A 15435-nucleotide genomic window follows, 5' to 3' on the forward strand; every position below is an offset into this window, starting at 1 on the left:
TTTGCACACATTACCTGGTGCTCAATACACAATGCAGATAGCACTTTCAGTAAATATTTATATATTTTTACTTAAACCATGACTAGAACCTAGCTCCCAAGATGAGAGTCAAAGAAATACAAATAGATACCAGGCTAGAAATCCATAATCATAAAAATTCACCATAAACATGCTCATATTGGGACATTGACAACATGTCAAATGTTTTACCCTTTGCAAACAAATACAGAAGGATTGTGCAAGCATGTACATTCACGTACTCTTCTTGGTAAGAGTGGATTGTTAGACAAATTAGACAAGTTCGACATCTTTTTTAATGTTTAAAAAATTTTTTTTTAATTTTTTTACCTGATATTTTTCTAGTATGGAATATAATGCTAGAAAAAAAGTTTAATTTATGAACGTCTTGAATTGATTTTCTCATTGAAAATCTAATAATTTTTAGCTTCTCTATTTCCTATGCTGATTTTATTTGTCAGATAAATTAAAATTGTTTCCGGAAATATTTGTTTATGTGAGTGGGTGTGAGTATTGCTACTAGTTTGTCATTGTTTCTAGGCCCTCTCACCTGGCAGAGCAAGGAAATCTATGTCCGTATACTCACCTGGGCCTATACAAATATCTATAAAGATTTCTGCATTTAACCATCAGCAACTACGTTGAACTAAACATGACTTCATACTGATGTCTCCAATTCCAGTGCATGAATCACTCAGCCTTCTCTCTTTGCTTTTCTGTAACCTCCCAATCAGGTAGAACCTGGTTCCCACCATCTACTGTATTTATTTAGGTGTTCAATTCCAGCACATGTATAGAATGTTTGTAGAATTGCTGACCACACTGCCCTGAGAAATTACTTCATCAAGCAGATAGTACACCATTTATTCTTCTTTTTGTCTTTAGTCTTACAGACTCTAACCATTTGCAAGGTTACTTAGGTCAGCAACTCCTCCCCTCACACCTGCACACAGGCCCATCTCCACCAGTGCAGTTGTTTCATATTTTGTAACAGAATTACATTTTTTGCCATATTCTGCATTCCATCCTGGGAATCCCTTATGTCCTAAGTGATTTTTTAAAAATTAACATGCAGTATTACGAAATTATTTACCCCTCTAGAAAATCCTCTGTGCCTCACCAATTCAACACTCCACTCTCCCAAATCCTTGGTTATCACTGATCACTTTATTTTCTTTATATAGAATTTTCAGAATTTCATATAAATGAAAGCAGACATATAGACTCTTGAGACTGGCTTCTTTCATTTAACAATGTACTTTTAGGATTCTTCTGGGTCTTTATGTATCTTGATATCTCATTCCTTTTTAATTTCTGAAGAGTATCCCATCATCTGGATGTACCACAATTTTATCCACTTGCCTGATGAAGGACATCTTCGTTGCTTCAACTATTCTCTGTCTTTGCTTTTTTGCTCATTATTTGCAAAAAGGGTCTTAAGAGCCCAAATGGAATGGTTCCCTTCTTCTGTAGCAGCTTCCTGGACTCTCTTCCACTTGAACAATATAATCTACCAAACATCTCTAAAAAATTGATATTCAATCTTACTTCCTCCTATATACCTCATTTAAAATAATTTCTAAAGGGTCAAGAAGACCAACTTCTGAATTTTATGAGATACAAGCACACTTTGGCATTAACATGGGACTAGTAGAGTCGTTTACATTCTAGGCACTGAGTAACTTATGCAGAAACATTTAACATTCGCCAAAAAAAAAAAAAAAAGAAGAAGAAGAAAGAAATTCCAAAAAGAAAATCTATTTTGAAATCTAAACATAGGATGTCATTTCTTAAGTCATGAAGGCCACACACATACACATGAGCACATATACATAAAGAAAACAACAAACAGTTTGTCCAGGGAAAGGAAACAGAAAGATTGAACAGAGAACAAGGGCAGGTTTCTTCATTTAATCTTCATTTGGTTTCCAGTTAAATATTGGCTGTGGTCTGGGAGATCAGTGACCATAACATTCTATTGATAGAGAGCTGTCACTAAGAGATTATTTCATTCTCAACAGCCACTAGAAGGCAGCCCATGGAGCCCTGACCCACACAAACCTATGAGCTTGAAGTCAACACATGCCTTGTCTTCCATTACTCAGCTCAAGTTTTACAACCTGGACAGTCAGCCAGACCATTCGTCATTGAAGAACTTATTTTGCCCAATAATTCTGCTTTGTGTTTCCAAACTCTAGTCTCTTTATAGCTGAAATATTTCTACTGTCTTCTACAACTGACCTTAATTTTACAGTTATGGAAATATAGGTCATGGGTTGGTATAGTCTGGTAGGGCTGCCATAACAGTACCACAGACTAGGTAACTGAAACAACAGAAACTTATTTTCTCACAACTCTGGAGGCCTTGCACTCTTTCTCATGACTGGTTTCCTTTGAGGCCTCCCTTTCCTGGCCTGTAAAATGGCTGTCTTCTCCCTGTATCATCACATGGTCTTCCGAATGTACTTGTGCTTTTCGGTGTCCTAATCTTCCCTTTTTCATAAGACAGCAGTCATATTGGATTAGAGCCTATATAAATAACCTCATTTTAACTTAATTACCTCTTTATAGATTCTGTCTCAAAATACAGTCACAGGCTAAGATACTGGGGTTTAGAATTTCTTTTTTTTAAATAATAAATTTATTTTTTATTGGTGTTCAATTTGCCACATACAGAATAACACCCAGTGCTCATCTCATCAAGTGCCTCCTTCAGTGTCTGTCACCCATTCACCCCACCCCCCACCCTCCTCCCCTTCCACCACCCCTAGTTCATTTCCCAGAGTTAGGAGTCTTCATGTTCTGTCTCCCTTTCTGATATTTCCTACCCATTTCTTCTCCCTTCCCTTCTATTCCCTTTCACTATTATTTATATTCCCCAAATGAATGAGACCATATAATGTTTGTCCTTCTCTGATTGACTCATTTCACTCAGCATAATACCCTCCAGTTCCATCTACATATGAATTTGCAGAGGACACAATTCAGCGCATGACACTGGTAGATCTCATTGTCCTGAATTGAATTTTGTTTTGTCACTTCTGCTCAGAAACCCACCCTCCCATCTGAGTAAGTCTGTAGGGGGCAGTGGGAATATCTGTGTGTGTGGACAATTACCTTTTAGCCACCCTAATTCCTGTTTTCATGGGGCTAAGACCATACATGTTTCCATAGATGTTCCCGTCCATAATCCACAGTGTAACTTTTTGAAGGAGAGATGAAGAAAATAATTCACATTTACATATTGTGTTTCATTGAAAACTTATGCCTTATAAGATGGGTATTATTATCCCAGTTTTAGAAATCCAAATAATGAACTCAGAGAGTTTAATAAGGTGGTCAAGAAGTCACACAATTAATAATGAAAAAAAAAGAGCAATTATTGATGTTGTCAGATGCTCCTCTTCAAAATCTGGCATGATCCCAAGATTTATTTTCCCCTCTGGATGTTTTGGGAGGTTCTTAAGCCTCTACTATCCATTGAAACAAAAGTCTTCTTTTTTTTTTTTTAATTTTAGTTAACTTACAGGGCAATATTGATTTCTGGAGTAGAATTCAGTGACTCATCACTTACATACAACACCCAGTGCTCATCACAACAGCTGCCCTCTTTGATCCATATTCCTAACCATTTCCTTGACTTTTTTTTTTTTAACATTTGGATTTCCTGGTCCTGATTTCCCCTGTTTTGAGATGGCATGTGCCTTTCATTTTCCAATTTATTTCCCTACACCACTGGCCCATGGTCCTCTGGATAAATATACTAACTTCTAGGCTCTGACAAAGAAGGAGGAAAAGGGAGGGAAGGATGTCAGTGGAGAAAGACATACTTTCCCCACTTGTTCTCTGCTTTCGCCTCCTAACCCCCACTACACTACCATGGAAGCTCTGTATATTTTGATTTAAAACTAAGTCAGTTCTCATACTGGTTGCTTGTGCTACGGGTTCAGTAATCAGAAGCTCTGACCACAATCATAGCTGCTTTTCACTGCTATTTCTGAGAGCCAATCTCGTTTCCACAAAATAATGATCAGGAAGGCCATATTCCTTCTATCAGAACCTTTTCTGCAACAGAATTCATGATGCCAAAGGGAACTTGCCCTTAAGAATTTGAGCCACATTAAGGACATTAAGATTTAAAAACAAAACAAAACAAAACAACAAACAACAAAACAAAACTCACCACCACAACAAAACAGTGTTCTCTGGTCAGAAAAATGAGTTCTGATTCTTACAAATAATGTATGTAGACTCATTTGAAGTTTTAATTCTAAACACTAAAGGGAACTCTAGTAAGATAGGAGCCTTAGTCTAGCTGTGGGGGACCTAACTGACCATTCCACGCCAATCTTTTTTTTTTTTTTTTTTTGGCTTTCCAAGTCAGTTTTATTAATTTTAAGGGATAATTATCTTATCAAATAAGCCATGCTAAACATAACGTCCATAAAACGGTCAACATTCAAAAGGATTTTTCCTTAATTATATTCATGAATTTTTCTTTTTTTATATAAATTTATTTTTTATTGGTGTTCAATTTTCTAACATATAGAATAACACCCAGTGCTCATCCCATCAAGTGCCCCCCCTCAGTGCCCGTCACCCAGTCACCCCCACCCCCTGCCCACCTCCCCTTCCACCACCCCTAGTTCGTTTCCCAGAGTTAGGAGTCTCTCATGTTCTGTCTCCCTTTCTGATATTTCCCACTCATTTTTTCTCCTTTCCCCTTTATTCTCTTTCACTATTTTTTATATTCCCCAAATGAATGAGACCATATAATGCCTGACCTTTCCCAATTGACTTATTTCACTCAGCATAATACCCTCCAGTTCCATCCACATCGAAGCAAATGGTGGGTATTTGTCATTTCTAATGGCTGAGTAATATTCCATTGTATACATAAACCACATTTTCTTTATCCATTCATCTTTCGATGGACACCGAGGCTCCTTCCACACTTTGGCTATTCCACACCAATCTTTAGATTGCATATGTTCACTTAGATTTCATGTGCTGAAATCATGTTGGTTAGGTAAACCTGAATAGCTAAGAAACTTGATCTGTTTCCATCTTCCATGGAAGGTTTGTCACTCTTTTTTGCAACAGAAAATTGGAGCATATCCATGCAGTAGAGTGAACCAGCATAATGGACCTAGAATTAACCCAGATGCCTGAGTGGAACTGCCAAAGGGAATGGGTGGTGGGGGGCAACAAGTAAGGGATTCCTTCAAACTTATTTAACCAAACTCATGGGAGAGAAGCATATCCAAAAAGGAAGATGAAACTTAAATCTCTACTCAATTAACAAAGGTCATCCCACTGGCTGGTAAATGTGCTAGAATTTAATCAACTCAGATTCACATCTCTTTTGGATAGAATATTTGTGGCTAGATTCTTTCAGTCTCCATTTCTAATTCTGACTATACTCTCCCTATAAGCCTGTGACTCAACTCCTGAGTAATTTAACAAATCCACTCTTTCATTTTAAGCACATATTTCTTTGGGAAATGAGGTGGATAATTCCCTGGCGGATCTGCTTAGTCTTGACACTGTAAATGATGGGGTTCATCACAGGAGGTGCCAACAGGTAGATATTGGCCATGATAACATGGACCAGTGGAGAGGCATGCTTGGCAAATCGATGGGTCATGGATACTCCAATCATGGGGACATAAAGCACCAGAACAGCCAGAATGTGGGATAGACAGTTATTGAGAGCCCGGAGCCGCTCAGTCCAAGAGGCTGTGCCCAAGATATTTTTCAGGATGAACGTGTAGGAGAGAATGATGAGCAGAGGGTCCATGACAATAATGAGCAAAACCAGAGCAAATCCATACCAGCTGTTGACCCGGATGTCAGCACAGACCAGGCGGATCATATCCTGGTGGAGGCAATAGGAGTGAGAGAGAAGATGGGAGTGGCAGAAAGGCAGGCGCTTGAGTAGGAAAAGGGAAGGGAGAACAGCCAGGATACAGCGGCCAATGATGGCCAACCCAATCCTGCCAATGACTTCGCTGGTGAGGATCGTGGCATAATGGAGGGGGCGACAGATGGCTACATAGCGATCAAAGGACATGGCCAATAGGACTGAAGATTCCATGAAAGAGAATGTATGAATGAAAAATACCTGTGCAAAGCAAGCTTCAAAGCTGATCTTGGGAATGTTGAACCAGAGAAGCTGCATGACTGTGGGCAAGGTGGTGAGGGTGAGGCCCAGGTCAGTCAGGGCCAGCATGGAGAGAAATAGGTACATGGGCTGGTGGAGGGATGGCTCTGTGCGGATGACAGCGAGAATGGTGGTGTTCCCCACGATGGAGATGGTATAGAGGCAGCAGAAGGGGATGGAGATCCAGATGTGGAAAGCCTCAAATCCAGGGATGCCCGTGAGGATAAAGTAGAAGGGGACTTGGGTGCTGTTAGACACCTTGGACATGACCAATGAATGTACAGGGTCTTTGCTCAAAGAGAATCAGAAACATGAGAAACAGTGTTTGTCTTTATCATTTGCCCTAACCTGTATCCAAACAAAAGTTCAGAGTTATTGAATGTTAATTAAGGAAAGATTCAAGAACACCATGGTTGCTCTTCCTTGACCTAACTCTGTAGAGATTGCTTTCATACAACTTGGATTCCTTTGATAATGCAACACATAGGAACTCATGAGCAATTCTTTATTTTATTATTTTTTTCCTGATTCTATTTTCTCACTCCCATTCAGTTCTTTTTTTTTTTAATTTATTTTTTATTGGTGTTCAATTTACTAACATACAGAATAACCCCCAGTGCCCGTTCTTAGTGCCCTGGAATCTGCCTTTCATCCAAGTCATGCTACCAATACTATTTTTACAATGACTGGGGGTGAACTCCTACACACAAACATCATGGCTACTATCTGGTCCTCCTCCTTTTTATCCAGTGTCTTCTTTTGAATTTTCTTTTGACTTTTCTAACAGTATTCTCACCAGTTTCACTTTTTCTAAAGGCATAATATTCTCTTTCTCTGTTATTCACTTCATTATGCACTAAGGTCATTATTCCTCTTGGTCAGTCCTTATTTCTCATGTATCCTTTTTATTCTCATTACTTGATGTCATCAGATACCAAGGCTTTCATTTGTGAAGTATCACAATATAACTGGAATCAAAAGGAAGTATGTACAGGAGAGGAGAGAGAGGAATGTCCAAGTGAGGACAACCATGTATCTAGGTTCAGGCACTGCTCTAAGGGATTATCTGTATTAGTTCTTGCAAACCCCTAGCAAAAGCCTCCACCCCTCCTTCTTTCCCTGAGCACTCACAGAGGAGTCTTACTTGTGGTTTCTCTGGTCTGGTGGTGTCTTCTTCACTATATGCAGCTTCTGCTTTCTGTTTGGCTGACATGATAGATCTCTTATAAGCTCCTGCAAATCTCTAGGCTGGAAGGTGGGGGAGATATGGCAGGTCCCCTCAGGATTACATGAAGAGGCATCTTGAGACCTGAGATCTCACTGGGAAGCCAGGAAGTCAGCTGTGTCCATGGGAGTCTTTGCTGCCCCTGGCACCCTCAGATAGTACAAGTCAGGACAACACACTGAAGTCCTGTTCTTAGAGCTTATTAAATATGATTTGAAACTACATGCTTATGCTTGGGAATGTATAATATCTCTAAAAATTACTTATGAGAAGCTCTCATCTATCAGTAATTTGAAACTGGGCAGAGTTATTGGAAGGAACAAGAGAGCTGCCGGTCAAAGCAATATTGTACACCACTTTCATGGAGCACACGCCCTGCAGCAAACCCCTGGGACTAGAAAGAGAACTTGTTTGTAATTATAAAATAAGTAAATGGTGAAAGCACATCAAAACTGAAATAGAAAGGAAGATTGTTCAATTATTAGTTGGCTATTTGGTGACTCACTTCGCAATTCACACAAAACTAAATTTCAAATAGATAAAGTATCAAACTAAATCACTAACAAAAGATCAAGAAAACCATATAAGAATTTACATATCTCATTGCAGGGGGCCCTAGCCTACGCAGCAATAGACAAAAATCACAAAGGGTAAGATGAGTGGATGTGAGTACCAAAAATGAAACCTTTCTCTGTAACAGAAAAGTAATGAAATTCAAAATAAACTTCTAAAAATATTTATTAAAAACATGCCATAGAAGGAATTGATATCTTAAATATAGAAAAGTTAAATGTATCAAAGTATTTAAAAAGCTAAATATTGTTAATATTTATTAATATTAGTATCACAATAGGTTAACAGGAAAGACAAAGTTCACAACAAAGTTTTGAGAAGTTCACAACAAAAGGAGAAATACAACAACCAGCAAGCACATGACAATATGCTTTACAATCAATATGTATCACAGCGAAATAATATAATTGTTGTTTTTAACCTTTCAAAAAAGCCAGAGGTCTTTTTATGACAACATGCTATGCAGATAAGGATATAACCATGCAGAAGGATTTGTGCTTTCCTGAGACACAATATGTGAAGTGAGACACAATATGACTTTAACCACCACTTTAAATCATTCTCATGCTTTGAGTAATAAAATTCACTCTGGAACAGAGTGATAAGGAAATCATTTTGAATGAGAATAAAATTTTATTCTAAAAATATGTTACTTAGTCTTATCTGTAATGACAAAAAGTAGAAAGTGAATGGTCAAAAAATATTAAGGTGTGTGTATGTGTGTGTGCGTGCGTGTATACACATATATATCATATACATATCTTGATCATTAAAATTACAAGTATATGCAACCACATTTGTTTTTTAAATATTATAGTGTATAATTTGTGTTATATAGTGAAGTAAATAGAAATGTTCTTATTGCTTGGGTCTGTGCTAAGAGCCTGTGGGTAGTTGGCACTTAACTGAGATACAGAATGCCGCCTGAAAGTGTGTGTGTGTGTGTGTGTGTGTGTGTGTGTGTGTGTGGCAGAGGTGGTGGTTGCAGGGTGTCACTAGCACAGGGGGTGGCAGGCAGTTAGTAAAGTTTTAGATACAATGAGTTTGAGATGATGCTGAGCCATCCTAATAGAGATGAAAATTGGGTATATGATTCTGGGAAACAAGAGAGGATTTTAACCTGTGGATATAGATTTGGACATTATATGTACATTAAAGGTAATGGATACCCATGATGATCAACAAGATAGCTAGAGAGAAATAAGAGAGGGAAAAATCAAAGGGTTCAGAGAGATTCCTGAAAATTGTGCCACTTGATAGCCATGTGTTAAAAGGAATTTCATTTACATCTTTGAGCTTAAGAAACTTAACTTTTATATTTATATAATGTTTCTTTTCCCTAGGGCTATTGTCATGATTTAATTCCATAATTTGAACCATCCAGTTATCAGTGGCTGCTTTCATACTCCATTAATAACAATAATGATAATAATAGCAACAGCGGTATGTAAGTAATGAAGAGGGACAAAGACGGATTCCATGTTGAGAGGTTTTTTGTTTGTTTGTTTGTTTAAGCCTGTTATGATTATCTCCCTTTGGAAAAAGGGAAAGTTAGGGCCATGGGATACATGTAATATATATTTTGAATACTCTTATATAGGTAACAAAAGTAGATTGTCCTCAGCAGCAGATTAATATTGCTATTTTAGTGTACCTGTCCTTTGAGTCATGAATAAAGTTAAATTACATAGTAAGGAAAAGACATTTTCTAGTAGCTTACTCTTAAAAATAAGTAAGGGTGAACTATTGAATCTGACGTCACTACTTGAGAGAATATGAATCTATAGCCCTTTGATACTTGATGTGACACATTGTAAGTGAGTTGTACTCTAAGACCAGCTTCAACTTCCTGGATATGGCACAAAAACTCCACTGAACATAAGAACATTTTTTGAGACACACTTAAATAGGTGGTGGGATATTTAAGAATTTATTACAAAAAATGTATTACAGACTCTTAAAAGATTAAGACTTCCTAAAAGAATTATTAATCTATATGTAGTTTTGGGACTTGATTCTCTTTATTCCTGAATTATTGCTGTTACTGAGAACAATGTATAGAATTGTGTTTAGTGATTCAGAGGTGAGAGATGGGATGTGTAGCACAGGACATATCCTATATCTACCAGGAGGGGTAGTGGGTATTCCCACATCCTTTATATGTCTATATACATGGGTTAATAGTTAAAAATATCATGAAATAACATATATTAAGAGCAATCTGCACACTAAACTGTGATGTTTCTTTACTTACATTGAAAACTGCTTTTCACAGTCCTGGTTTTTTATCCTCTATTGATCCTATCTACAGTCTTTTTTTTTTTTTAATATATGGAATATATGGAATTTTTATTTTTTTTTATTTTTTATTGGTGTTCAATTTACTAACATACAGAATAACCCCCAGTGCCCGTCACCCATTCACTCCCACCCCCCGCCCTCCTCCCCTTCCAACACCCCTAGTTCGTTTCCCAGAGTTAGCAGTCTTTACGTTCTGTCTCCCTTTCTGATATTTCCCACACATTTCTTCCCCCTTCCCTTATATTCCCTTTCACTATTATTTATATTCCCCAAATGAATGAGAACATATAATGTTTGTCCTTCTCCGACTGGCTTACTTCACTCAGCATAATACCCTCCAGTTCCATCCATGTTGAAGCAAATGATGGGTATTTGTCATTTCTAATAGCTGAGTAATATTCCTTAATGAGAATGCTCCCTGATGTTCCTTTATCAAAGATATTCCTTCAAACCTAAGTCAGTTTACAGATGTTTTATATTTAATATTCATTCAAACTAGTTTACAGAGGTATAATTATACACATTTTACAAATGAAGAAACTGTGCTTCCAAAAAGTTAAACTTTCTCAGCTCATTTATTAGTACCCAACAATATAAAAGCAAAGTTTGAGCCAGCTAAAACGAACAAACAAACAAAAACCAAGTCTAATTATAAACAACTCTCAGTTGTTTCTATACATTCATACTCCAGAGACATCTGGACACATCCAGAAATGTCCATCTTAGAGCTCCTACCTGTGTCTACCATCTTCCTTGAGTAATAGTTTCTATCTCTCTGAATCCCTAGTTCCACCATTGAGTTTAAGTGAACTCTGCTTTGGAAATTAGTTCAACAGTTTCTCAAACCCCAAGACTACATATACTTTGGCTTTTGATATTTGGTGTTAATTTTTTTTTTCAAGTAGCAATGATCTCCACAATGGTTTTCATTTTTTAATTTGACTTCCTACTTTATCAAAGTTCTTGTAAATTCTTGCAGATTAAAATCACATGAGCCCCTGTGTTTAATTAAAAGCTGACATTTGCTTTAAAAGCATGTAGATGTCATAGCTTCAATAACTATTTTTTGATAAACTTATTTTTAATTGGTGTTCAATTTGTCAACATACAGAATAACACCGTGCCCATCCCGTCAAGTGCCCACCTCAGTGCCCGCCACCCAGTCACCCCCACCCCCCACCCACCTCCCCGTCCACCACCCCTAGTTCATTTCCCAGAGTTAGGAGTCTTTCATGTTCTGTCTCCCTTTCTGATATTTCCCACTTATTTTTTCTCCTTTCCCCTTTATTCCCTTTCACTATTTTTTATATTCCCCAAATGAATGAGACCATATAATGTTTGTCCTTCTCCAATTGACTTATTTCACTCAGCATAATACCCTCCAGTTCCATCCATGTTGAAGCAAATGGTGGGTATTTGTCGTCTCTAATGGCTGAGTAATATTCCATTGTATACATAGACCACATCTTCTTTATCCATTCATCTTTCGTTGGACACCGAGGCTCCTTCCACAGTTTGGCTATCGTGGCCATTGCTGCTAGAAACATCGGGGTGCAGGTGTCCCGACGTTTCATTGCATTTGTATCTTTGGGGTAAATCCCCAGCAGTGCAATTGCTAGGTCATAGGGCAGGTCTATTTTTAACTCTTTGAAGAACCTCCACACAGTTTTCCAGAGTGGCTGCACCAGTTCACATTCCTACCAGCAGTGCAGGAGGGTTCCCCTTTCTCTACATCCTCTCCAACATTTGTCCTTTCCTGTCTTGTTAATTTTCCCCATTCTCACTGGTGTGAGGTGGTATCTCGTTGTGGTTTTGATTTGTATTTCCCTGATGGCAAGTGATGCAGAGCATTTTCTCATGTGCTTGTTGGCCATGTCTATGTCTTCCTCTGTGAGATTTCTGTTCATGATAACTATTTTTTGTACGGTAAGAGCATTTCAAGTTTATAAAGCAGAATCTTATGCATATTTAATGGCAGAATCACATACTTAATGGCAAAGGCATTGTTAAAGAATCAGAACAGGGATTACGTACTAAATAATATTTTTAAACACGTTTTTTCCCTCAAAGTCATATGGTTAGTAAAGAATAAAATAGGGTAAAGGACTTTAGGTTTTTAAATTTCCTGTCAAGGAATTATGATTTCTATTTATTTACATAGAAACTTCTTATGCAATAACTGCTATTTCCCCCATCTGTGTTACTTATACTTTTGATGGAGGTAGTCCCTGCTCTTGACTCCATGCTATTAAATAAAATTACTCCTATAATCCTATACTCCAATCATTAGTACACTTTCCTTTGGAAAAGTACATGGAAGATTCCCTGGCGGATTTGCTTAGTCTTGACACTGTAAATGATGGGGTTCATCACAGGAGGTGCCAACAGGTAGACATTGGCCATGATAACATGGACCAGTGGAGAGGCATGCTTGGCAAATCGATGGGTCATGGATACTCCAATCATGGGGACATAAAGCACCAGAACAGCCAGAATGTGGGATAGACAGTTATTGAGAGCCCGGAGCCGCTCAGTCCAGGAGGCTGTGCCCAAGATATTTTTCAGGATGAACGTGTAGGAGAGAATGATGAGCAGAGGGTCCATGACAATAATGAGCAAAACCAGAGCAAATCCATACCAGCTGTTGACCCGGATGTCAGCACAGACCAGGCGGATCATATCCTGGTGGAGGCAATAGGAGTGAGAGAGAAGATGGGAGTGGCAGAAAGGCAGGCGCTTGAGTAGGAAAAGGGAAGGGAGAACAGCCAGGATACAGCGGCCAATGATGGCCAACCCAATCCTGCCAATGACTTCGCTGGTGAGGATGGTGGCATAATGGAGGGGGCGACAGATGGCTACATAGCGATCAAAGGACATGGCCAATAGGACTGAAGATTCCATGAAGGAGAATCCATGGAGGAAGAAGAATTGGGCAAAGCAAGCTTCAAAGCTGATCTTGGGAATGTTGAACCAGAGAAGCTGCATGACTGTGGGCAAGGTGGTGAGGGTGAGGCCCAGGTCAGTCAGGGCCAGCATGGAGAGAAACAGGTACATGGGCTGGTGGAGGGATAGCTCTGTGCGGATGACAGCGAGAATGGTGGTGTTCCCCACGATGGAAATGGTATAGAGGCAGCAGAAGGGGATGGAGATCCAGATGTGGAAAGCCTCAAATCCAGGGATGCCCGTGAGGATGAAGTAGAAGGGAGCTTGCGTGGTATTAGTGACCTCAGGCATGCTTTTTAAATGCAAAAACAAAATCTGTGTGTTCCACAATAAGACATTTTATCAGTGTGCTACTACCATAGAATCATTATATATTCTTTAATCTAGGACCTAAATAGGTGTCTGGAATTGCTTTTAAAAAAATTTTTTTAAAGCTTTATTTATTTACTTGAGGTAGGAAAGGCAGAGGAGGAGAGGGGATCCAAGCATACTTCCCATTGAGCATACTCCCTGGATAGGGTCCATCTCACAACCCCAAGATCATCATGACCTGAGCCAAAATTAAGAGTCCGACATTCAACTGACTGAGCCACCCAGGTACCCCTGGAGTTGCTTTTCATGAAACCTTTGACCAATACACTAGTCAGAGCAGTAGGAATCAATTATGGATTATTCTGCCATAAATTTCTATTTAAAATAACCTGATTTTTCCAGCTTTCATACCAACACTATTCACTAAAATTTAGCTTTATGCTTTCTTCAAGCCTCGTTATACACTTCCCAACAGCTCTTGTGTATATATATATATGTATATATATATATATATATATATATGTACATGTATACATAAACTTACAGATACTCATTTACTAACTGATACTTCTGTCATCAATATTTCAAAAAATCTTCTAGTAACCAAAGCAAGAGACTTATTTTAGTTCATCTTATACTTGACAGGCAGGAAGATAAGCTTCTGAAGACAACCTCCTTCTATTCAGTTGAATGGGAATACAATTTAGAGATGGAAGTATGGTGATGTCCAGGGGTTTGTTTGAGCAACAGCATGGATAGTAGTGACATTTTATTTTATACAGTAGAGTAGGAGGTACCTCTAGCAGAAGGATCACAGTTTGGCTTGTGCATGTTGAGTTTGATGTTTATAGGAGCTATCCAAGAGAAATGTCAATTGAACAGACAGATAGGAGGCCCAAGAGGAGAAATCCACTAGGGACCTTGGAATCTCTGGCATATTTAGAGTAGATGGGAACCTGGAAGGTGAAGTGATAATCTAGGCAAGAATTGGGGTCAGAATGGAAGAAGGCAGAGAACAGACTTATATAAGGAAAGGTAAAATTTAGTAATTGTGTAGTTGTGGAAGGAAAAGCAAAGAAAAATTGCAGTACTGCTCAGAGAAGTGGGTGGAAAACAAAGGAAATGGGAATTACAGAGGCCAAGAAGGTAAAGGATGTGGTCACTACAGTTCAGTGCTGCTCAGATACTCACTAAAACTAGTTCTGGAAAGCACCTATCCAGTTTAAGGATGTAAATGTCAATAGTAATCTTTTGGAAAGACATTTAGAGTGATGGGGAGAAGCAGCCAAATTAAAGTGGCCTGAGGAGTGAATTAATATGAAGAATTGCACAGTTTCTGAAGACCATGTGTTCTACAGGGGGCACTATACTCCCCCCTGGGGAGGAGTGTGAATGCACACTTGTAATTTTTTATTTTATTTTTTTAAATTTATTTTTTATTGGTGTTCAATTTGCCAACATATAGAATAACACCCAGTGCTCATCCCATCAAGTGCCCCCCTCAGTGCCCATCACCCAGTCACCTTGTCATTTTTAAATAAAAGAATTTATATAACCAGAGTAAATGGGGCAGCCCGAGTGGCTCAGCGGTTTAGCACCACCTTCAACCCAGGTTGTGATCCTGGAGACCTGGGATCAAGTCCCAGGTTGGGCTCCCTGCATAGAGCCTGCTTCTCCCTCTGCCTGTGTCTCTGCCTCTCTCTCTCTCTCTCTGTCTTTCATGAATAAATAAATAAAATATTTTTTAAAAACAACCAGAGTAAATGAATAGTTATTAATTTTTGGACGGTTCTGAGAAGGAAAGCTGTGAACTTTCTTTTGAAGAAATACACATAGCACTTAATGTGTTCCTGTATTCATGATGTCTAACTATATTCTAAAACTAGGGAAAATGGGAAAA

At 38.5% G+C, this 15435-nt stretch overlaps 2 protein-coding genes across 2 annotated transcripts; both read right to left on the minus strand.

Moving 5' to 3' along the window:
- Window positions 1–4665: 4665 nt before the first annotated feature.
- LOC140615482 (olfactory receptor 51Q1-like) lies at window positions 4666–6448 on the minus strand. Its single transcript, XM_072795349.1, has one exon. The coding sequence runs from the start codon at window positions 6446–6448 to the stop codon at window positions 5495–5497; it is 954 nt and encodes a 317-aa protein (XP_072651450.1). The 3' UTR covers window positions 4666–5494.
- A 5586-nt stretch (window positions 6449–12034) lies between these two features.
- On the minus strand, window positions 12035–13514 carry LOC140615483 (olfactory receptor 51Q1-like). The gene has a single exon (XM_072795350.1). It carries the CDS (start codon window positions 13512–13514, stop codon window positions 12567–12569), a length of 948 nt encoding a protein of 315 aa, XP_072651451.1. The 3' UTR covers window positions 12035–12566.
- Between the last annotated feature and the right edge of the window lie 1921 nt (window positions 13515–15435).

This window comes from Canis lupus, chromosome 23, assembly GCF_048164855.1.
Source record: "Canis lupus baileyi chromosome 23, mCanLup2.hap1, whole genome shotgun sequence".
Taxonomy (NCBI): Eukaryota; Metazoa; Chordata; class Mammalia; order Carnivora; family Canidae; genus Canis; species Canis lupus.